Source organism: Lepidothrix coronata, unplaced genomic scaffold (genome assembly GCF_001604755.1).
Source record: "Lepidothrix coronata isolate B3197 unplaced genomic scaffold, Lepidothrix_coronata-1.0 Scaffold267, whole genome shotgun sequence".
Lineage (NCBI taxonomy): Eukaryota > Metazoa > Chordata > Aves > Passeriformes > Pipridae > Lepidothrix > Lepidothrix coronata.
The window spans coordinates 1,828,460-1,851,793 of record NW_016690447.1 but is presented as its reverse complement, the minus strand read 5'-3'; the positions used below and the strand labels follow the sequence as shown (position 1 = coordinate 1,851,793).

General features: G+C 44.4%; 1 protein-coding gene across 2 annotated transcripts in view; it reads right to left on the bottom strand.

The window, feature by feature from the left end:
* The window catches only part of GAS7 (growth arrest specific 7), a 99,973-nt gene that overhangs the window by 5,559 nt on the left and 71,080 nt on the right, over nucleotides 1-23,334 (bottom strand). For both annotated transcript variants that reach the window (XM_017835973.1, XM_017835974.1), the window contains 7 exons: nucleotides 18,737-18,826; nucleotides 15,988-16,103; nucleotides 10,744-10,818; nucleotides 7,474-7,552; nucleotides 4,496-4,624; nucleotides 2,729-2,852; nucleotides 217-296 (listed from right to left, as the gene is read on the bottom strand). In XM_017835973.1, coding sequence (XP_017691462.1) covers nucleotides 217-296; nucleotides 2,729-2,852; nucleotides 4,496-4,624; nucleotides 7,474-7,552; nucleotides 10,744-10,818; nucleotides 15,988-16,103; nucleotides 18,737-18,826 — 693 coding nt within the window. The remainder of the gene's footprint in view (nucleotides 1-216; nucleotides 297-2,728; nucleotides 2,853-4,495; nucleotides 4,625-7,473; nucleotides 7,553-10,743; nucleotides 10,819-15,987; nucleotides 16,104-18,736; nucleotides 18,827-23,334) is intronic.

The following is a 23,334-nucleotide window of genomic DNA, read 5'->3' as shown; positions in this document are numbered from 1 at the left end:
CCCTAAGCAGTCCTGAACTGGTTTAATGCCTTCTGCAAAGAAACAATTATTTCTTCCTTCCCCTAATAATGAGTTTTTCTTAGCACTGAGAATGGGAAATACAGTGGGAGAGATATCACCCAGTTTTCCCCACTGCATTGCACTGAACTAGCTGTGAATGAGGAATGCTGTAGGCCATTACAATTTTGCAATGTTACAGTGTTAGATGCTATGTACCAGAGTGGTGGTCACCATCTCCTCAAACCACTTTGACTGGGCTTGATTGTAAAGATCCACACAGCGCATCAGGTCATCTCCTGAAAGAGTCAAGATAGCAACACGTTAGCCTTCTCTAGCCAGACCTTAGAAGGAAACTGCAGGTCAGGTTTTGTAGAACAGACCCCGAGGGTTTGAAGATCAGCCCTGGTGGAGCTCACGGCAGTTCTGTCACATGACATTTGTTACATGCACCAGAATTTCAACTTGCATGCGCTTGATGTGAAGCAAAAAAGCAGGTGACTGGGGTGAGAAAGAATGAGGGGGAAAGACAAACAAATATGAGCATTAAGTAGTATTTTACAGAATGCCCAGAAATAGGAAAGCAAGTTACTTCAGTTAAAAAAAAAAAAGTCACAGACAGAAAGTTATATCTGAAAAATAAAGTAATTAAAATGGGAAATCAATAATAACATGAGTTATGGAGCTGAAGGGTAGCACTCTGTAGGTTAGACTGTATTCTAAGAGGTCTCTGTTTCAAAGGGAAGCAATGCATCAGGCTCCAGCTGTTAGATGAAGTGATGCTTATTTGCAGCCTCATGCATTCTCCAGCCTCTGCAGATGCCCGATTCCAGCCGAGCTTTGGCTGCCTCCTGCGTTCAGGGCAGTAACACAAGAAGTTGTTGTTCTTTCCATTTTTTTCTTTGTTGCAGGACTCTGCTCTGACAGAGGGAAAGGTGGGTGGAAAATCTGGAAGGCATGTCTCAGAGATTGCTGCTTTTCAGCTAGGAAATTCTCTTAGTTCTTTAAATGAGGTTCAGTTTCGCTTTCCCTAATGGTTTGACGTCTATGTCCAGGGCTCAAATACATCTTACTATTTTAGGTGCAAAATGGTCTTTATACATAAACTGAGGACGAACCAAGCTTTAAGAACAGGACTCCATAGACCAATCAGAGGCAACAATGTAAATGCATCTGGAAGTTTCTCCTGGGCTTAGAACTTCGGGTGGCAACCAAACTCTATGAAGAAGCCAGGATTCAGGGCTCAAAGCTTGGCAATAAGCTCATCCACCCAGGAAGGGGGTGCAAAGTCCAACATGACTAGGTGTAGTGGAAAGTGTCCCTGCACATGGTAGAGAGGTTGGAATGAGATGACCTTTAAGGTCCCTTCCAACCCAAACCATTCTGTGATTCTATGACAAGTCTGAACTAACGGCTCCCACACTCTAGGAGGCTCCTCAGGGGCTCTTTGACATGGGGTTACCCTCCACTCGCTCGAATGAATCTGAGCCACTGAACAGTAAGGAACAAGAAAGCCATGAAACACATGAACAGTCCATGGGAGCAGAAAGGAACACCACCTATCAGTAACCCGTGGGATCATAGAAGGGCTCTGCTCTAGAGCTTTCTCTAGTCCTATCACCCACTTGCCAACAGGGCTCCTTTCAAAGCCAAATGACCACATGCTGCTTCTGGGAACCACCACCTGCGGGGGTGGGACAAGACCTCATCTGCCATGTACCAGAACAGTGGCACCAAGTGGAGAGCAGCAATGGGAAGACTCACAGCAAACTTTGATCTTCAGCTCTCTCTTGCTTGTTCAATAAGTATCCATTATAACCAATTTCTAAGGATGCAAGGAACACAGTGTCTGTGAATTTGCAGGTGAATAAAGAACATCTCTCACGGAGCCTCCTGTCATGAACTCGTAACTTTTATTTCTCCTCAAATGACTGCCTATACACATGGTCACACTGCCAGTGACTCTCCTCAAAACCCAGACATGCTATCCTGAAGTTTTAAAAACCTCAGAACTCTGAAGGACCACTCTACCAAGGAATAGCTCTATGAAGGGATGAAACATGGAAGCCCTAGTTAAAACCTATTTTCAGCAAAGGTACTAATGGAGCTGCACGTATCAGCTTTGCAGATCTCAAAAAGGATCATGCAGATGTGTCTTGAGCCTCTGTAAAATATGCATGGGTCACAGCAAGTAGCTGTGTCCTCAGTGCAACACAGCACACACTACTATCTCCTCAGTATTCCTACAACAGAAATTATTTTAATCACTGAGTAGCAGTGGAAAAAAAGACAAAAAATTCACTTTCAAGGAAAAAGATGGCAATGGCAAGTATAATAGGCACTCACATAGTTGTGGGTGACTGTGATTTAGGAAAGAACCAAGGAACAAACTATGATTTAAGGAAGAAACATCCTCAGCTGAGCTCTGAATCTGACTTGGAAAGTTACACAAACATTCCGTAATCTAAGGAACTTTCACAAAACAGAAGGAAAACTCATCCTGCTTTTACTGTTCTCACCCCAGTTATCAACAATTTGTGACATGTGAGTTGGAAAAACTAGGCTTGTTTCTTCAGAGGATTTAATATCACAGATTTGTAGCATGGTTCACTTTGCCTTTGTAGCTACAATATTAAAAAACAAGAACCACGTGGAGGGATGGGCAGTTGCATCCCATCTTGTTCTCATGGGGCCATGCTCATTCCCACCGCAGACGGACATAGGTACTCACCTGCCTGAGTGGACTTTCGTCTCGCCTTCTTGATTTCTTCTTCTGTCTTGTTGCTGAGCTTCACCTCTAGCTGCTGTGTTTTCATTTCCAGATCCTTCTGTCTCTCTGTCAAGGCTTTCCGGGCCTTGGAGTAATTAAAGAAGAGCCACGTGTTTTAAAGGAAAAGAACTGCCAGCTGCTTTCAGCTATCTAGGACTCCTTCACACAAGTATTTGTCAGTGACTTTGCCCGAAATTGGATCCTAACTGGGATTCAGGTTCTTACAGCATCATGTGGTGCTCAAAGAAGTGTCCTATGACCACAGAGAAGTCGGCACCAACAAATCACAGAAGCATCTGAACTCATTGTAGATTCTTAGAAAGGTACAGGACAAATGGCATCATCAGACTCTCATGTTTCCTAACAGCTTTCTCACTATTTCTGGAAGAAAGGAGACCTGGAGCTTCTTCCCAATGTCTTAAACAGCATCATCACCGAGACACCTCTTCCATTCACTTTTCTTAGGACCTGAATTGTTGAAATAATTTCAAGTATCTTACAAAATTAGTCTTTAAGCAAGTTCTGGATTCATTATACATCTATCAGAACCTCTAACAATAGGAACTTATTTAGAAAAACTTATTCAGGTTCAGGCCAACAGTTCATGCTGTAGAAATCAAGACCCTGAGGTCTAGTTACAACTGATTACTTGAATTACCTTACTTAAAAGTTCTTCAGGCTGATAAACATTACAAGCCTCTTAAGGCATTACTGGATTTTTTTCCATTTGCAGTTCTGCAGGGAGAGGGAGCTGCAGGACAGCAATTGGTGTGGGGCTGAGCTCTTCTCATGCACTGCAGGCATGGCTCCTCCCTGCTCTAATTCTTTCTCCTCAAGGCTACTCTAATTCACTCTTCCCAGTGTCACTACTGAGCTTCTTTGCACATATGAGTGTGAAGAACTTACTCTTTCACAGAAAAATGTCTTCCCTGCATACACACAGCCTAATGACCTTGTGTATCCTGCAACAATTCTGTCCCTGGGCGAACTCCTGCTGATCTTTAATGAAAGCACAAGCAACCTTTGGTTTGACTGAGAACGGTATGTTCCTTTCCAACTTACACCCAAGAGCAAACCACATGAGGATACAATTTGGCAGCCGAGGAAGAAGCATCCCAATTCCCGCCAGCTGCTGCTGAGAGATCTTTTGTGGGTCAAATTCCCTACACCACAACCTCAGCCACCTCCTGGTTCATGTTGCTACATTATGCAGCCTATTACTGTGTGCTGCTGCTGTTTGGATTTTCCGGGTGAGGATGTTTCCTGTGAAGGATTTGTGATTTGCTGGGCAGGGTTCGAGCTGCCTTCACCAGTCATCTGCTTTTAGCCACTGCATGAGAGGATGTCGAGCCAGGTGAGCATTTTGCCTGACTCTGCTGCCATTCTAAGGCAAGGTATTTTAAATTTCGAGGGCAATAGATGTGACTTCCAGATGTACACAAACAAGAAGTATTTGCATCAAATGTATTAGAAATATATCGTCCCAAATTGGAAAGGGGAGGATGAAACAAAAAGCCAGTTCAGCAGTAAGATGGTAGCCCTGCTGTAGCCCCCCATTTCCCAGATCTCAGCTAAGCAGTGAACTACGTCTGGGGCCCAGCAAAGCACAGCTAACAGCAGGAACAGCTGTGGTTCTTTGCGGCAGAACAGAAACTTTTCATGGGCAGCTGCTTTTCTGCCCAAACCAGCAGTATCTCAGAAACCCTCCAGTTTGTTCCCTGCTCCCACCTTTTCAACTGCTGTGTAGCGGCTGGACAGGTGCTTCCGTAAGTCTGCAATGTGGTGATCACACTTCTTCATGTCTTTCTTAAAGTTCTCTCTGAAGTTGAGCAGGGGTTTCTCTACCTCACTTTGAAGCTGGTAATGAAAATAAAGGAAGAAATGGGAGTAATGAGGAGCTGGGCAGTAAGTCCTGGCTCTTCACAGAATCACAGAATTGTTAAGGTTGGAAAATACCTTCAAGATCATCAAGTCCAACTATGAACCACCATGTTCACCCCTAAACCATATCCTCAAGTGCCATATCCACATGATTTTTGAAAACTTCCAGGGACAGTGACTCCACCACTGCCCTGGGCAGCCTGTTGCAATGCTTTAAAACCCTTTCTGTGAATTTTTTTTTCCCTAATATCTAATCTTAACCTCCCCTGGTACAACTTGAGGCCATTTCCTTCTGATGAGCAGAGCCCAAGACAAAGAGGAAACAATACACACTCTGCAGCTAAAGGCAATGACAGACAGTAACACTCCTCTTCCCCAAGAGTGCTCTGAATTAAGCTACTACAAAACTCATCCCTTTTTAGGAGACCTCTGTTAAGGGAATATTAACTGAAGGGAGCAAAAGGACAGAAATTTTGTCTTGCCCCCTCTCCAACAGATTTTTACACAGAACATCAAACAACAGGCAATATCCAGAGCACTGCTTTAGGTGCTTCGATTCTGGCCTAACTGATATAACTTGCTTTAAAAAACCCAATGTACCTGAACTAAAGCCACTAACCCTGGCTGCAGTGAGGCAAGTCCATGGGCAGCAGTGCCACACCTGCATTTCTCGTATGGTGAAGTGAGATCCAAGAAGGCCACATTTTATTTATTTCTGTCAAGTATAAGGGAGCCTAAAGAAAAGCCTGATTATTTAGTTGAAGCTTTTTAAGTAGTGGCAAGAAACCACTGGAATGAACTGCATCAAGACCAGACACATGACTTATCTTGACAGCCAGTAATACCCAGCTCTGATAGAGTTTGCATCATGTTCCTCTTTGGCCTTCTGATACACAGTTTTGACAGCTAGAAAACGTGCTCTGGAGGGATTCAGACATTTCATCTCCTGTCACAGTTCAGTACAGTCTTTTATTGGACGGAGGCTACAAAGTCAGCCAAGACATTACAGCACACATTCTAGAAAGGTTAAACAAGTGGAGTCTGTTTAGGCAGATGAAGACTGGCACCTTGGTGATCTAATATGGTCTACAGCTACCTGAAGGTCAGATACAAGGGTTACTGAGCCAAATTCTTCTTCATAGGGCCAGGCAAAGTCACAACAGAAAATTGAGCTTTGGGATGTGCAGGAAGAATACAATTTAAAAAAAACCAAAAAACATCACCAGAATGGTGGCTGGGCACTGGAGAACGCTGACCAGAGAGATTATGAAATCTCTGTCCTTAGAGATACTCAAATCTGAGGTAGACAGAGATGTAGCTGACTTGATCCACTGTGGGTGATAGTCCTGCTCTGACTGGGAGTGCTGGACTAGAAAATTCTGGACAAGGTTTTTCTGACAGTATCATCAGCATGGCCCCAGGCAAAAAAATAAAGACCTGAAGCGGTCATTGCCATGACAGCCTTCTTGAAGGTCTCCTCGTGTGGCTGTATTTATAGCTGGCATGCCAGGCTGTACAGGCAGCAGTAGTGCAATAATATTTTATGTTCCAAGTACTGTGAGAGTGCTGTCACCTTCTCTGCTCTGTTCCTGACTCTCCATGTAGCAGTGGTATGAAGGACTGTCACAGAGGCTGTTCAGTGTCTTCAAGGCTGGTGTTTGTGCCTGAATACTCTCGGTGTGCTCTGCATTGCACTGCCTGCTTGTGCCAGCACTGACTGGGTTTGGTCAACTATCAATGTGAAACAGAATTACTACTTCTAAGAATAGCTCCTCTGAAAGTAAGACCAAAAATCAATATGTTTAAAAACATATTATGTTAATAAAAGGAAGCCAAAGCTAGGAACTCCCAAACAGGTATGGGAATATAGAATGATAGGATTGCTAAGGTTGGACAAAACCTCCAAGATCATCAAGACCAACCATTAACCCAGCACTGCCAGGTCCAACACTAAACCACGTGCCACATCCACATGTTTTTTGCACACAAACGGTGGGGAGGGTTTAGAGGATGCTATTGGAATTTCTGTGCAAGGCTTAAACAAAAGTAAAATAATGAAACAGCTCCTCTACATGGTCTGCCCACATGTAAACACCACACCAGGGTGCATTTCTTCCTCTTGGAAAACAATACAGAAGGACAATGGGGAGCAAAAAGTATTTCACTAATTACAGCCCTGATGTCGAAGTTTGAGGCACAGCAGCAGGTTACCAAGGCAGCAGCTAGTTGCCTGAGTAACCTCTGTAGAATCACTTATGAACAGTGCAGAGCTATAATTTTCCTCCAGAACATGGCTGTTGTGCTGAGATATCTGCCACTGTATTGAACTTGACCACCCACAGAGGTTAACATAATGTAACAGGATTCAAGAGCGTGTCACATGTGATGGAAAAAACCCAGATAAATACCATAATTTGTAAAAGAAATCTCCTTGGGCATCACTTGAGAGAAAACCCAAAAATAACATGACATTCCCAGTGTGCTTTTCAGAAAGGCTAACGATACAAAGAAGTCAGAGTTCTGGTTCTCTTAGAGAACTTAGAGCTCCGGTGAACAACCTTTAGAATCAGTTTTTCTCCTTTTTTTATGAAAAATTAAGGTCAGATGTGTTTTAATTTTCTCATCAGATAGATTAAATACACTGATTTGGGGAGCAATAATAGACAGAGTTTCAGTAAGATTGTTCGCCAACTTATTAATTCTTCTAAATTTGTACCATATGCATGGTGTATGCATATGCAAATGTATTTCCCCCACTACATATACTGAAGGGAGATCCATATCAATTCAGGGCAAAAATCTTTGGAAAAGAAAGAATTACTTACCTTAGAAGAAAATTTGAGATGAACTTCTGCTTCATCAGCTAGACTCTTCTTGAGCTGAGCCCAAGCCTCTCCCAGTGTGCTGGAAGAACAGAGGGACAGCAATCAATGCCCTGTCTCTTACCCATCCTTCCCATGAGATCTGTCAGACAGATCTGACACAACGCTTTGTACTATGTCTTGCTGAGCAAAATCATGGAAAAGGGATAACAGAAACCTGAGAAGACAACCAACCCTTGTGACCAAGGCAGAACTGTATTGGCATTGTATGTAGCAGATTTTTGAAAACACTGTTCATAACGATCTCCAGTTACACAGATGCCACAGCCTCCACAAGCAAGATCCTTCAGTATCTTATCCTTACCATAACAAAGTTTTCACCAATGCCGTTTGTCCATTGCCTCTTCTACTTTACACCCTACTTTTGATGAACAGATTATTCTACTCCTCCTCAGAAAAGCTTTTCAGTATTTGAAAAATTCTGAATTGTCTTTTTCTTTTGGACAGATTATTTCCGAGATGATGGCATTTGAGGTACACTCCTTCAAACCCTCTACAACAGCCTAGACTCCTCTTAAAGCATCATTACCAAAACTACGCTGTCTTCCAGTACAGGTCTTCCGGTTGCTAAACTGGTAACAGGTTATTTTGTATCAGACACTCTTTCTTCTACATATCTCAATATGATTGCTTTTTTTAGACAACAGCATGAAGTTGTTGATGAATAAGCTTGTGATTCACTATAGCCAGACCCTTCTCCCACAGACTGTTATGTAACTGTATCTTTCACATCCTGTGAAAGTATAAAACCTGGTGCTTTATCCTCATTAAAATGCATTATTTTTTTTTCCAGTTATTTACTCCAGTTTAACAAAATAATTCTGAGTTGCAATCTTTTCTTCGAACTATACATACTAACCCTCCTAGCTTTGTCTCATCTCTGATTACAGTCAAGCCATTATTTATTCCACCATAGGCCATTCATTAACAAAAACATTGAAAAAAACCCCTAGACTTGGGACAAACCTTATTTGATCTCAGCCCATAGCTACTTTCTCTACTTTACTTTTTGTAAATAGTGGATATTTCTTACCTAGGTTTTTTTACTAGGCTTTATTTAGGCCACCATTTCTCGTCTGCCTACAAGAATCTCCCACTGCAAAAATTTACACTAAATTAAGGGCTGTGATGCTTGAGTTACTCTTTTATTCCATCACTGAAGGAATTTAGGTTGGTTTGGCATTGTTCTGTATGCATCTACAACAACTGCTCATCACCTTAGTTTTCCAGTAAGTGCTTCTAGGAAGTTTGACGGTTTATTCTACCACTTTGCAAAGGTTAAATAAAGCTGAGTGATCTACAATTCCTGGCTCCTTTTATCTCCTCCCCACACCCCTTTAAACAACAATGATATCTGACCCTTCTTGATAGCCTGAAAAACTGCCTGTCATGTGCAATTTCAAAATAATGGTCTGTCATCTCTGAAATTGCTCCAAGGAGTTGAGTTCTCAAGTATGGTGTTCATTAGCTAAACAACTTAGATTCACCTACAGAAGTGCTCCCAACATTTCCCCTAGACCCACCCTGAGATCTCCTCCCACTGCCCAGTTATCACTGACAATAACCATTTTATCTGATCTATTTAAGAAAAGGTGGTATTTCAGCCTGATGAGTGTCTTCTACATCTCCTGTCCAGCTCCAGTGACTTCAATGACCATGGATTGTATCACCTCCTGTGCACTGTGCTCACAGCAACCCAGACAGAACCATTCCAGTACCACCAATGGGTCCCATCTTGTCACCCATCACATACATGATGGAGAGTCTGCTTATCATCAGAGGAGGGCAGAGGACCCTGGAGGGACAGCCCATACTTTGTGTCAATTCCACAGACTGCTGCACAGAAAAGCTGGAAAATGCTCAGTGAAGTGTGAAACCAGCAGTGGTAACTGCTGCTTGCACAGAGCAGCGCATGGGGTCCCCCGACTCATACCTTCTTGTGAATGAGAAGACTTTGGTGAATGTTTACTGAGTATACAAGGCTGCAGTCTCACTTTTGGCTCCTTCAAATCCTCCCTCCCTCAATTTTTTAAGTGGAACTTTTCCATTTCCTGGGCCTCATCAATTCCCACAATCTTCTCACTAGCCTCTTCCTGGTCCTAGCCAGTTTGGCCAGGAGGAGAAATTTCAGCACAACCTCCTTCCATTCTATCACCTTACAACCCCTCCAGGCAGAGCACGACTGGACAGTGCTCTCAGCACCCTGCACTCTGCACAGTGTCCTCTCCAATTCCCTACTTCAACATTTCTTATGATTTGGTCCTCATTTGCTCTCTTTTCATCTGTTCTCACCTAGTTTCCTTCCCCTTAATTTTTTCAGGCATTCCCTTCTTCTCCTATTAGTGCTAGGAGAAAGTAAGAGGAAGATGTGAAAGAAAGTGGTTTTAGCTTTGCTCGGATCAAGTGAGCATCCACCCCTAAGGGGAAAGAAGGACAGAAACCATTGTCACTGTAGGTGCTTAGAGCAGTAACAGTCTAGTTAGCCTTTAGCAATTTCTGTCCTTGTATCCTGGAAGCTGAGCAAATACCTTGTGGAGCTTCAGTGCCAGCAGAAACACACTGTGTCAAAGCTATGGTGAGGACAGTAATTTCCAGCCTTGGCTTTCAGTGCTTACAGGGTTTGTGTTGGAACAGATAGAGCTAACAGTCTCTGATCCTTCAGAAGTGTCTTTTCATTATTACTGAGAACTGCAATCTAGGCTGAATTGCATTGCCTAATACCTTCTTAAGAACTTCCAAAGTGTGAAAATGTTGTAAATAAGGGACAATCTGCTGCTTTTCTTGAAGGGTCAGACCTCCAATGAGAAGAGACTTTCTGTCCTTCCTCTGTCTGTGCTGCTTGATTGTACTGGCACTGACCTTACAGATCTACTCTCAGCAGTATATGTATTCTACATATTCTTCCATTTTCTAAGTAATTTAGCATGTACACATGCCAATCCTGAAAGGACCTAGTCCTGGCTACAACAAGGACAGCATAAATACGATTGGAAATGCAATGTTTCATACATATACTCCTAAAAAATTTATCATTAACAACTTGAAATAATAAAACCAATTCTGAAGCAATTCCACCTTCCCCAACACATCCGGGGTGCTAATCTAAATAAACCTCTACTCGGTGAGAGAGCTGGGGGAAATTATATGTACCTGCGTGGGAGAAATGCCTTTTATGTTAAAATTCATCTGTGAAAGTCACAGAGACACACTTACCCTTCTTCCTGAGCAGCCAAGGAATTCTGAGACAGTTTGGACAGGTTCTTAGCATATTCCTCCTCAATCTTTATCCTACACTCACATACACACAGAGAGAAAATAAAAAGACAGAAGCAAGTAAGCTTTAAGGCAGAAACCCACACACATAATTTGAAGAAATTCTCTGCATTTTAACAGATTTTGCCATAGGAATTTTTCTTTCAGTCTCCAGGGCTTGGCATCTGTCTTCTCTCCTCCATATGCTAAAATGCAGTGGCAAGAGCAGGGCTATATGCAGGACAGCATATGCGATAAAATTAGAATAAGCAGCTACAGTTCTGGAGAGCAAATAACAAGGACAGAGTGTTTCTGCTGTGGAACATGGACTGTCTGCAGAACCAGAAGCATGTGGTTCAGTCTGCTGTGAAACGTGAGGCTGCACATCCTTGAAGAAAAGATGAAGGAATGCAGTGATCCAGGAAAAATCCAAAAGAGGTTTGGGGTGCTGGATCGTGCCTTTCTTAGGGACACAAAATGCTTCCTTGCTCTGTTACAGGTGACAAAGCTGGAGAAGATGTGGCAGGGTCTTCTGTCATCAGCACGTGGTGGTACAGCCCCTTCCCCTCATCCATTCCACTCACTGCCCTGTCCTTGTCTCCACTCACTCAGAGGCACCACACCAGGAACAGGACGTGAGCTCGCCAGTGGCAAGGGTGCAGAAGAGGAAAGGTATTGACACACAGCCACTGTGGGAGTGGCTGCAGAGAGAATGAGTGCAGCTGTGGAGTGCGGGGACAAGGGTATATGCTGATGGCCCAGCAGGGTGAAAAGAGTAGCTGCTGGTCCAGAGATGATGTGCATCGTGTCTGAAACCATGTTCATCTCCTCTGAGTTCTTCTTACAGTGAAACAGTTGCAAGGCACACATGCTCCCAGGCAAAGCAAACATTTGTCTGTTCACTGGTTTTTGACCCAGCTTGTTCAATATAGCATTTTGAGAGAGCTGTGTGGCCCCTAGGTGGAACAACTCCTGATTATATGCCAATTATGTACAAACAGGGGCAAAACCTGGCTTGAAATTCATTTCTGTCCAGTGAGATATTTTTGGCATGTCTGTTTGCAGTAACTAGTTGAGCAAGTGCTCTTTTGCGGAGCACATTTGAGATAAAAGGGGTCCCCCGAGATACCTAAGAGGGATCTGATATTGTGGGCTGCTGAAATATTCTGGTGGATGGTGTGGGAGTGAAAGTGCCACTCTGTTGTTATGCTCACAGATGTTCAGGAGAGGGAGCAGGTATGTGTCCTGCAGCTTCCAGCTCCACAGCAAAGCAGCTGACTGGGCAGGCACTCTGGGGGACGCAGCTGGCTGAGGCCCAAGATGATACTGAGCTTGGTATGGCACAGTACAACTACAGACCTTACTCAGGAGCTGGGGGTCCTCTTCTTCCCCCTCCCATGAGGACAAAACCAACCAGCTCCCCATGCCTGCTCTAACAAGACCAACAAACTGTCTACTACCCAAGGCTACAGTGGGTTAGGACCTATGGAAAGAGCTTTATCCAGACACATTTCACCTGACACACTCTAAATATGCTCCTCACTGGTCCCGGCCTTGGCCCAGGCTTCAAGTTTTTCTAGGGATTTCAAGTGTTACTTGTACTGCAAGTGGATGGCACTACTACAAGGGTAGACTGCCTGGCAAGGAGAAATAACAATAAAAAATAACAATAAAAAGGTGAATTGTCTATTGCTTAAGAGCCCCAATTATAAGACATAAATTATTCTACCCCAGCCTGGAGTCCTGTCACCATCTGTGGCCAGAAGAGGCTAAAAACCATGATAAACCTCAAAGAGGGAAAAAAAATCTTCCTCTTGGCCCTGCCCAATATAAATATTCTGCAAACTCTGGATTGTGGTGACTGTGAAACACCAACATGCCATGACTCCTGAGTCCTGTGAGCCCACCTCCAGAAACTCATGTGGCTGTTTGGCAGTTATCCCACCTTCCCACCAAAAAAGCTCCAAGTTCTTGTTTCCACTAACTTGTTTGAAAACCTTCAGAATTGCACTCCCTGTATAGTCAGAATCGTTACAGGTTATAAATGCATTTTGACCCATACTGTTCTTACTTTATTAGTTCTAGTTGCTATTTGGATGTTTATTTTCTGTTCTCTTATGCTTTTTTTTAAAATAAAGTGCTTTGTTTTCCCCCACTCAAACAATTTCAGTCATGCCATGTTATAATGGATAAAGAAAAATGAGAGAACTACAAAGGGAGGCAAAGATGATCTGATGTGACTGCCATGCAAGAAGAAACTAAATAAATTAAGACAACAGGGGGAACAGGGAGAAAAGGTGGTAGAGGATATATGACAGACAGCTACACAACTGCCACTGTGGGAAGACTGTGATGATGAGTCTTTTTACACTATTTCTCCAGATTAGAAGGGAACAATGAAATTTTCAGACAACAGAAGCATAATTACTTTTCCTGTAGTGCATAGCCTGCAGAAGTATTCCACAAATTATTGCAGACAAACAGTGAAAGATGTATACAAGTATCTGCTGAACATGGCAGAAGCTAAATAATCTGCTATTTATTTTGCATTTTCTAAACATAGCACAGCATAATTAAAACTGAGTGGCCAAAAGCCTAAGACAGTGATTCTTTGCTAATAAAACCACTACTTCTTATACTTGGAGAGACTGTTGCTTCTCAGGGCAGTCTGCAGATTTTCTTCGCTGTTTTGGAGTGCTTCCTTGCATGCAAATACTGGACCTTATTTTCACTTTAGATTTAAGTAATTCTTTCCTTCTTTTATACCCACACTCTTGATCTTTTAGTTCAGTCAATTTATTAATTACTTTCCTCTCTTTCTTGTGGTCTGTCATTAAAATTCAAAGTCTGTATTATAACCCTAACTTTGTCAACAAGAACTGAATGAACATATAATTGCTCAGTCTATGATTGCTATTTACAAGAAGCTCCTGTAAAGCATCTATTTGATAAACTAAATTTCAGTTAGCTTGCCTCTTGTTGTATATTTGATGAAGAAATCTGGTTATCAAGTCGTATTCCAGCTTCCCATTGAAGGGCTGTTTTTATTAGCTGGCTGAATCTCATCTCCAGCAGGTTGATTGTACAGATGAAGAGAATTTTTCTGGTCAGGAAAACCCCTAGTTTAAATGTGGGTCTTGTATTCCCCAAGGCACCTGGTGGTCATCATGAAAATCTTATCAATAGTTCTGCCCTCTTAGCTGGAGATACAGATGGCCTGAGCTCTATTTCCATGACTAACCACTCCAGCTCAACAGCATCCTCCTCCTCCTTTTCCACACAGAACAATCCTGATCCTTTGTTTCAAACAGATGAAAAATATATTCATCTTTCTATAACTCCCATCTAGACCCTCTTCACACTCAATTCCAAACCTTCTTTGTTTCCAGCACATAGTGAATCTTTTCTGTCTCTCCTCTCTAACATGTCTGTCAAGGACACAGACATGCCCCTCCCCAGAGTCAGAGCTGCTCTCCTTGCTCTCTCTAACTTTACACCAACTTTCCTTCCTCTTGAATGCGCTTTGCTTTTATTTCTGTCAAATTTCATTATATATTACTTTCTCTGGAGCAGCTTTCCCCCTATTTTCCCTGGCTGCAGCTATCATAATTCTGCTTGCCTTCTCATCTTCTCCCTTAGCAAGCCTATTTCTCAATTGTATTTTTAATGTGCCAGGTAGTTCTTTCTTCTACCTCTGGTCACACTTTCTCATGGATTACAGAGGTAACTGTCTTTCGGACTGTCTTACGTCAAAGGCTGCAGAAACCACACATGAATGCTCAGCCGTGTATGTGACCACCTTTATTGCCTGTGCTACTTTCCATTTTCCCACTGCTGCCATATCCCTAGTATGAAAAAAAAGACATGAGGGAGAAAGAAAACAAACCACAAATGAAGCAACTATGTGCAAGTTCTTCCCAATCGAACTGCACACCAAACGCCAACAGAGGGGCCTGTTTTGTGGCCTAGTTCTGTTCTTGCACCAGTGTTTATTCTCATCAGCACTCTCACACCATGTCTGCAGCAGCAGAGTGGGAAGGCAACACCAACTCAGCACCAAGTGTCAACAGAGAGACAATAACAGAGGACAGCAGCTCCTTCAACTGGTGCAACTGCCTCCAGGAGAGAACATCCATCAGCGTCAATGCCCTCCTCCAGAGAGCAAACACTGTTTGTTCCCTATGGAGTGTTCTCAGGTTTTGAAAAGTCATTCTCAAGATGACTTACACTGGCTTGAACAAATGACAAACCATTTCAAATAACAGTGACTATATTTATGAGTAATGATGTCACATCACCTGCTGTACGTCTTTGAACTGAGCATCTATGCTTGTTTGGTGTTCAGTGCAATTCCCATGTCAGCAGAGCAACAGCCCATTAACAGCACTCCAGCATCTTCTGGTAGCAACATCTGTCTTTATGATTGTGGGTTCAATCTAAGTGGATCTGTTTTAGTGAGTCCAGAGGAGGCCACTAAGTTGATCACAGGGCTGGAGCACCTCTGCTCTGGAGACAGGCTGAGAGACAGACTGGAAAAGCGAAGGCTTCAGGAACACCTTAGAGCCCCTTCCAGTGCCTAAAGGGGCTCCAAGAGATCTTGAGAGGGTCTTTGGACAAGGGTCTGGAGTGACAGGAGAAGGGCGGGCAGGATTAGATTAGATGTTAGAAAAAAATTCATGGCTGTGAGGGTGGTGAGGCCCTGACACAGGCTGTCCAGAGGAGCAGAGGGCCTGGAACAAGATGATCTTGAAGGTCCCTTCCAACCCAAACCATTCTGTGATTCTGCAACTAGCTTAAGTCCCAGGTGATGTCTTTTTACATCTTCCTCTAGGAAACTGTGTCTATGCTCCACGTGAACAAATTGTTTCTCTATTTTTCAGACAAAATACTTCCCTTCTAAATATCATGACCACTCTGGTTCTTCCATGTTCATGTTTTTTCCTTGAAGCTGCAGCTTAAAACCTCGGTTCCCTCTAAACAGACAGCCTGTGTGCAATACAACTGAGACAGACAGAGCAGGAGAGACAAGTGAGAGCTGGGGAAGGCTGGAGAGTGTGGATAGACATTAAAGAAGTATTAAATGTTCAATAAGAATTGGTAGCATACCTTTTATGCAGTTCAAGCGATATCATTAATGTACTGAAGGAATATCTAAATCAGGAAAAAACAACTGCCATAAATAATTGGTAACAAAGTGCTAGTTACCTTTCTCGAACAAACTCTGCCATTTCTTTCTGCATTTGTTTCCCTTTAAGTTGCTTTTGAAGAAGAATTTCAAATCCCGACACCGTATTGTTCCCTTGTGAGTCCTTCTTATCTGCCTGAAAGAAATAAAAGGAGGTTCAACAAAAAGCTATGGGGACTAAACCCAGAAAGACGTGGTTCCCAGCAGCAGCTGCCCAGCAGTGGGGCCTGAGGAACCCTCCTATGAGACCAGCTGATGGCCACAGCACCTCAGTCCCTCTGAAAGGAGTAGCCCAACACTTTCTCTTTCCCCCTCCTCCTATTCCTTTCCTTTTTTTTTTTTTTTTTTTAATTAAACAGGGAAGTTCACAGTTATTTTTAGCTAGCATAAAATGATGTGGGGGGCAAAGCAGCAGCACTGCTGTCCTTTCTGCCCATGACCCTTCATAGCTGGTAATGTCACTGGGCAAGTGTCAGCCCCGAGGGCTCAGCTTGCAGAAAGAAGGGATCTTGGAGCCAGCCCAGGGGAACTGCTGGGGCAGAGGGGGGACACTGCTGCTCCTTCCAGGGAGAACGCAGCCCTAAATGACCTTTAACGACTGCCAAGTTCGACCCTGATTTGTACTCAGAAAAATACAGCCAGTCTGCATGGATCTGCTGTAGAACAGGGTAAACCAGCAACTTGTCCCATAGATTACCATCATACACCCCATCCTTCACCATTTGTTTCCTACACAGCCCAGTAGACCCTTTGCTCCACTGACTTCAGTGTTGCTACAAGGACCAACAGAGTTTTCTCTCTGCTGCCTCTTTTCTCTCTCCTATGTTCATATTTCAGTATTTCATTTCCTACCCCCTTCCCAACAAACAAATTCTCAGAGAACATTTCCCTAAGTACTACAGTTTTGCTGCAATCCTTTAGGTGCTGCACAATTGCCTAGAGAAAAATGCCACACTAATCAAAGCTTGAGACTGGTAGGACGCCCCACTGGTGACCAGCCAGCTGAGACAGCAGGAGGAGTGGAGCTGATGGAACAAGGAGGGTGAGCTGTGGGCATACCATGGATGACAAGGCCAAAGCAGAGGAAAGTCCTGGGAGTGGAGTTATGGGAGGATAAAAGTCTGCTGAAGAAAGGCAGCTTTAAGTAGAGTTTCACTGAGAGTGAGATTAACCAACCCAAAGAGCCAAGCAGTGGCTGAGCCCTAATAAAGGCAACCAAGAAAGAGAGGGACTTCTGTAAGACACGTGCATAAAATCAGTCTGTATGCCATTAATGATTTAGGGTTCACTGGGATCAGGAGATTGGAAGAAACCGAGGAAGTTTTGTGATAATGTGACCATTTGCAAGTATGACAGCATACTGTAGCAAGTCCCTGATATCAGCCGTCACGCCAGCATTGGGGAAGCCCAACAGGACGTGCTGCTGGGCATCCAACACTGACACTTTTTTTTTAAGACGGAAACGCTTCAATAACTAACACACAAGGAATTCCTAAAATCTTCATTGTTGACTTCTTTTGTAATATTTGTTTATTTGCCACCCCAAAAAAATATTTTCCAGTAGAAGAAAAGTTTTCCAGTAGAAGCCTTTTTCTATCAGCTCCACACTCCAAGGACTATTGCATCATTTTAATCTGATTTAGGAACCTGAAAGCAGAGCTGAGCATGAGAGGGCACACTCAGAACCAGACACTGAAGACTTCTCATGCTGCAGGCTGTCTTAAAACTACTCAACTTAAGTTACAAATAGGCCTGTCCTTCACAAACCTCATCCTTTAAAAACCTCATTTCTTATCTGACCTCCAGAATATCCCATGGGAGGGAGTTTCAGAATTTAAAATACAGTTTGTAACTATCTCCTTGTTTTAGAAGGGACATCCCCTGCTTCCTTGTGTATCCGTAGCTCTTGTGCTCTGGGAAACACTGAAATAATATTCCCTGTCAGCCACCTTGCTATCCTATGGACCTATGGATCTGTTGGAGCGAGTCTGGAGGAGGCCACTAAGTCGGTCACAGGGCTGGAGAACCTCTACTATGGAGACAGGCTGGGAGAGTTTGGGGTGTTCAGCCTGGAGAACAGAAGGCTCCAGGGAGACATTACAGTTCCTTCCAGTGCCCAAAGGGGTCCTAAGAGAGCTGGAGAGAGACTTTGGACAAGGGCCTGGAGTGACAGGACAAAGAAGAATAGCTTCAAACTGACAGAGGGCAGGGTTAGATCAGATATCGGGAAGAAATTCTTCCCTGCAAGGGTGGTGAGGTCCTGGTACAGGTTGCCCAGAGAAGCTGTGGCTGCCCCATCCCTGGAAGTGTCCAAGGCCAGGTTGGATGGGGCTTGGAGCAACCTGGTCCAGTGGAAGGTGACCCTGCCCATGGCAGAGGTTTGGAACTAGACAAGCTTTACAGTCCCTACCAATCCAAACTATTCTGAGATTCTGTGATTCCATCCCCTTCCTGATGCACAACCCTTCTGCCTGAGGTATTTTGAGATGTGTGGCTTGTCCTATATCCTCCCCGTTTCCTGACCCAATCCATCTCCTGACAGATGTGCTTGCCTTTCTGAACACTTCTCTGATGATCGCCCACATCTCAGACTGGTCAGATGGTTTCCACAAGATCTTCACTGGCATCGCCAGTCTCCCTGGTACTGCCCTTACACACTGTACCTCAGCCCAAATTCTCCTTTACCTTGTGCCACAAATCAAGCTGTTTGTTCCACTTTTTTGGAAGCTCTGGAGCTTCAATATGGCACGTGGCTGGCTGCCTACTTACCCAGAAATAATCACAGTAGCTCCACTCTGAAGGTTTCAGCAACTGCTGCTCTGGCATTACGTCAGGGTGGGGGAAAGTCACACAGTTGATCTGTTAAAAAAAAAGAAAAAAAGGGAGTTAGACAGCAATGAAATTTAGCTGTTGATGAGAAATATGCAAATGAAAGTTTATATCCATGCACTTCCCATCAGAAAATCCGCAGTGAATGCATGCCAGTGAAGAAAAATTCCTTGTTGCATGGAAACAGCAGCTAAGTATTCCCAGAAAGCTCTTCTATGCAAGCAGGAGTGTCAGCTCAGAGGAAAATAAACTACCCGTTTCACATGAGGGAAACCTACTGGATTTGGAAAGCACCATGTGGGGAGTTCTCCCAGATCCCTAAGAACTGTGGTAAAAAACTTGGATGTGAAACACCCTGAGCACACCCTCAACACAGAAACACAGTGAGCATCAGAAAGCACTGCAGGCACGAACGGCGTATCTCAGCAAAAAACCTCGGCTATGCCAGTCTCCTATAGGATTACAAAAAACAGGTTATTTTTTCAGTGCACAGCCCTTCCATCTATCTCAAGAGACTTTTTCAGATGAAAGTGATGGTCCCTGCTACAAGGAACAGGGGCTCTCTGAGGTCAGCGAGCCTTCAGTGTGCAAAAACCACAGCAATCTGTGAGGCAGGACTCATCACATGGTCATTAAACAATGGCATAAAAAAGCCCAAGTGCTCATTAAGTTATCGCAGTGGAACATGCAGCCTGATAAAAGCACAGTGAAGGCTAAGAGCATGACAGCTACTGCAGAACATGCTGCAGAACAACTCTGGACACAGCCAAGCCCTTCAGAGGATGCACCAGTAAGAGTCAGAGCTCACTGCCAGTTTATAATGCTTGCCCCGATTCCCTGCTGAGCAGGTCCCTAAGATCAGGCCCTCTCAGTGCACCCACAGGGTCACGGGACACTAAGAGTACTTGGGTATTAATCAAGGAACCAACAGATACTGGGGATGGGAGACTCACAGATATCATTGTATGGGTGTGGGGTTTTCTTTTGGATCAGTTAATGCTCACAGGAAATCCATATACAAAGCTGTGGGCAGGGTTAGCACAGCTGCATAGGCAGACCCAAAGGCAGTGCTTACAGGCAGTGAGTCTGCCTTTGGGCTATTGAGAGAGGATCAGAAAGGATGCGGGTGCTGACACAGTGCAAACTCCCCATGCCAGAGCAAAGCAGACAAAGCCTTTAGCTGATACAAGGCTGCTCCTACAAACCCACACTGGCTCTGCTGCCATCTGCCCAGGCTGGAGGTTCAGCAGTTTTCCTGTAAGTGATGCAAGAGCTTGCTCTACATAAATCACTCTGCCCAGAGCACGCCAAGTCCACTTCAAAGCAGGCTGAGGACCCTGTACCTACACTGTCTTTGGTTGTCACCTCAGCTAGATCCTAAACCATGAGTCTTCCCTTCCAGCTTCCATCAGGCTTCAAAACTGATCTGCAGGAGGTCAGAGATCAAGGCTTTGCAGGCAGCAGCCATGCACTAGTGACCCTGCACCTCCAACCAGAGCCAGCCTCTCCAGCCAGAGCCTGTATCATTGCCAGCCAGAGCCAGCCTCTCCAGACAGCACCGGCCTCCAATGGCCACGGGGTCTCAGCAACAGACAACACTGCAAACGCCCTCCCTGCTCCCAAATGTTCCCTGTCAGAAGAGTTACATCAGGAGTTACAGAACATCAGCTCAGTTCAGAGTGGGATGGCCACGCAACAGCAGTGCCAGTGCTCCCCATCACCCAGACATCTCCCTGAAGACAAGCCAGGGGACATACCACTGTAGTCACACTCAGCTGGGCTTGCCTGTGCTGCTGCAATGAGCCTCTCAGCCCCCATGCTGACTTCTGTCACCACTGCAGCCTCCATGAGAGATGTTTCACTGAGGACACCTTCTATCTCTGCTGAAGTTTTCCTCTCCTGTCCCTTCCCTGCCAGCAAAGTTCTCTCCGGAAAACTGCAAGCCCATCTTGCCCTGTTTTTTTTAGATAGGTAGGGTTACCTTCCCTTCTCCATTCAGGGATATCATGGCCAGTCTTCGCGAACGAAGATTTGGGAAAGGTCTTTACCCTTCGAGCCTGCGCAGTGGATTTTTTAGGTGAGACACAGAGTGCGCTGAACTGAGCCCACCCTTTAATCCTAAGGTTCAACTGCCGGGGCCGAGTGAGCTTGGACAGTGGCAGCGAGGTCCTCAGGACGTAGGTTTGTTTAGAGTGACCTTCTCTTAGATGGATGGCCTTACAGGGCTGACGAGCTCCATCTGCCCGGGCAAGTCCCCTGACTGGGAATCGAACCCTGGCTGCGGCAGTGAGAGTGCTGCATCCTAACCACTAGACCACCAGGGGGCCCCATTCAGGGATAACCAAAAAACTAAAAGCCCATGAGCAGATCTCCCCCAGGAGAGGAGCTGGCATCTGTCCCCCGGGCACAGCTGGTGCAAGCAGGGGGGTGCAGAGATGCCTGCAGGCTCTGCAAAGCTCTGGCATGAGCCAGTAAGCACTGGCTCAACACCCCATTAGGGGACTCCTCTCTCCCCTGCCAGGAAGCTTCAAACTGATCATCCCAAATGTCTTAAAAATACTGTCTGGAAACCTTCAGTAAAACTATTCCTTTCAGGCAGTGTCTGATAAACATTGGCCTGGACCACTACTGGGCTGGTGAACAAGGCCTGACAGAACACAGGCTTCACCTCGCTTCAGAGATCATCAGATCCAGAGAAGCTGTGACTGTCCCATTGCTGGAATTGTTCAAGGCCAAGTCGGATGGGGCTTGGAGCAACCTGGTCTATGTCCCTGCCAAGGGAGGACAGAGAATTGGAACAAGATAAGCTTTAAGGTCCCTTCTAACCCAAGTCTTTCTATGACTCCTCTTATGATCCTATGAAATCCAGTGCCACTGCTGAGCATGGGCTGCACTGGTACTTGGTCATGCCTCTGTGCTGGCACAACCACACACCAGTTCTCAAATAATACCACATACTGCAGTTAGTTTTGCCTCAAAAAAATGAGATGGCCTCCAGAACCCCTGCACAATCACTGTCACATATCACAGAAGGCAAACTGACTCCCGTGAGTGAGTAATGCTGCAGCTCATCCTCATGGAGAAGGGGAGATGCAGTATTGTCAGCAATGGCAATGCTACAAGGAACCACATTAAGGTACATGGTGTCAAGACAGGTTTACGCAGCTTCTGGATTTGAGGATTTCTGTCTTTAATGCTGTATTTCATATTCACTGAATAAAAATCTGTATGATCTCATGACACCTGCATGCCAGCACTTTCAGCCACTCCAGTCCCTCCTACCTGGCAGCCTGCACGAAACACTGCCCTGAGCACAGCCATTCTGTATGCTTACAGAATACACCTCATGAGCACCCAGGACAAGATGCTGACTCTCAAGAGCAGACTGCCAAGCTACAGGAACTCAGGATTTAGCTCAAGTTAAAAACAGTTAGCAGCACAAGGCAAAAGAGTTAAGGAGACTGCATGAAGTTTTAGGATGCTGGAAGTGATTCACATCTCCCCACTAGAAGCACCAATACAGCACTGGTGAAAGGACAGCTATTCTGGTTTCCACTATCCTCATACTGGTGGTCTCACAAAGAATGGCTGGGATGTCCACTGTGGAAACACAGTGCTGAGTGTGCTTTGTGCTGTCCAAGATGACTTATTTCAACTGGGAAATGACCAAATGCTTCCCGTGAAGACAGCAGTGTTTTCAAGGCAGATTTCTAGGGCCCAACATTTTCACACTGGATATTGAGAAGGGGAAAACAAGCACCTCCTAAGTGTATTTTGCAAAAGACCAGAAGACCAGGCATCACAGAATCATAGAAACATAAAATATCCTGAGTTGGATCACTGTATCATGGCACTGTGCACCAGGACAGGGAGGTGATGTGCAGTGGGGAGCACATACAGTGGCACACAAGTTGTTCCCTACAGTGTAAAAATCTGCATAGACAAACAGCAAGGGAAATTCCTATTCTCTGCTAAAGGCAGTGCCTGTTTCACAAAAAAATAAATCTGTGTCAGTTGGAAACTGCTGATTAGTGATATCACAGTGAGTCTTAAAGTTAATTTCCTGAAGCACTAACCACAGAGTCATTGGAAATGCCCAGGCTGGGACTCGTGACGGTGCCCCACTGCAGTGGACTGAACTCCATGCATGCAGCAGGAAGAGGAACAGTGAGTATGCACATCAACAGGTGATGAGAGTAGGATTAATTCATATGTTTCTCAAAGAATGTCATCAGACTCAAAGATTTAGGAATAAATCAAATATTCTTCTCAGAAGACTATCTAGAAATGATGCTGAATTGTCTGGACAGAGTCATGAGGCCATTTGGGTCTAGTATCACTTTTCAAAGGGAACTGATGTCAGAATTAGAAAACTAAAATGCAGAAGCTTTTGCAGTCTTACAAAAAAAAGAATTATTTGTGTGGTAAACAGAACTTAACCAAACTTATACCTTTCTACACTAAGTCCTAGCAGGGGCATGGAAAGTTTCAAAACTCTAGAAATATTACTAAAAACTATATATGACTGCATAGGAAAT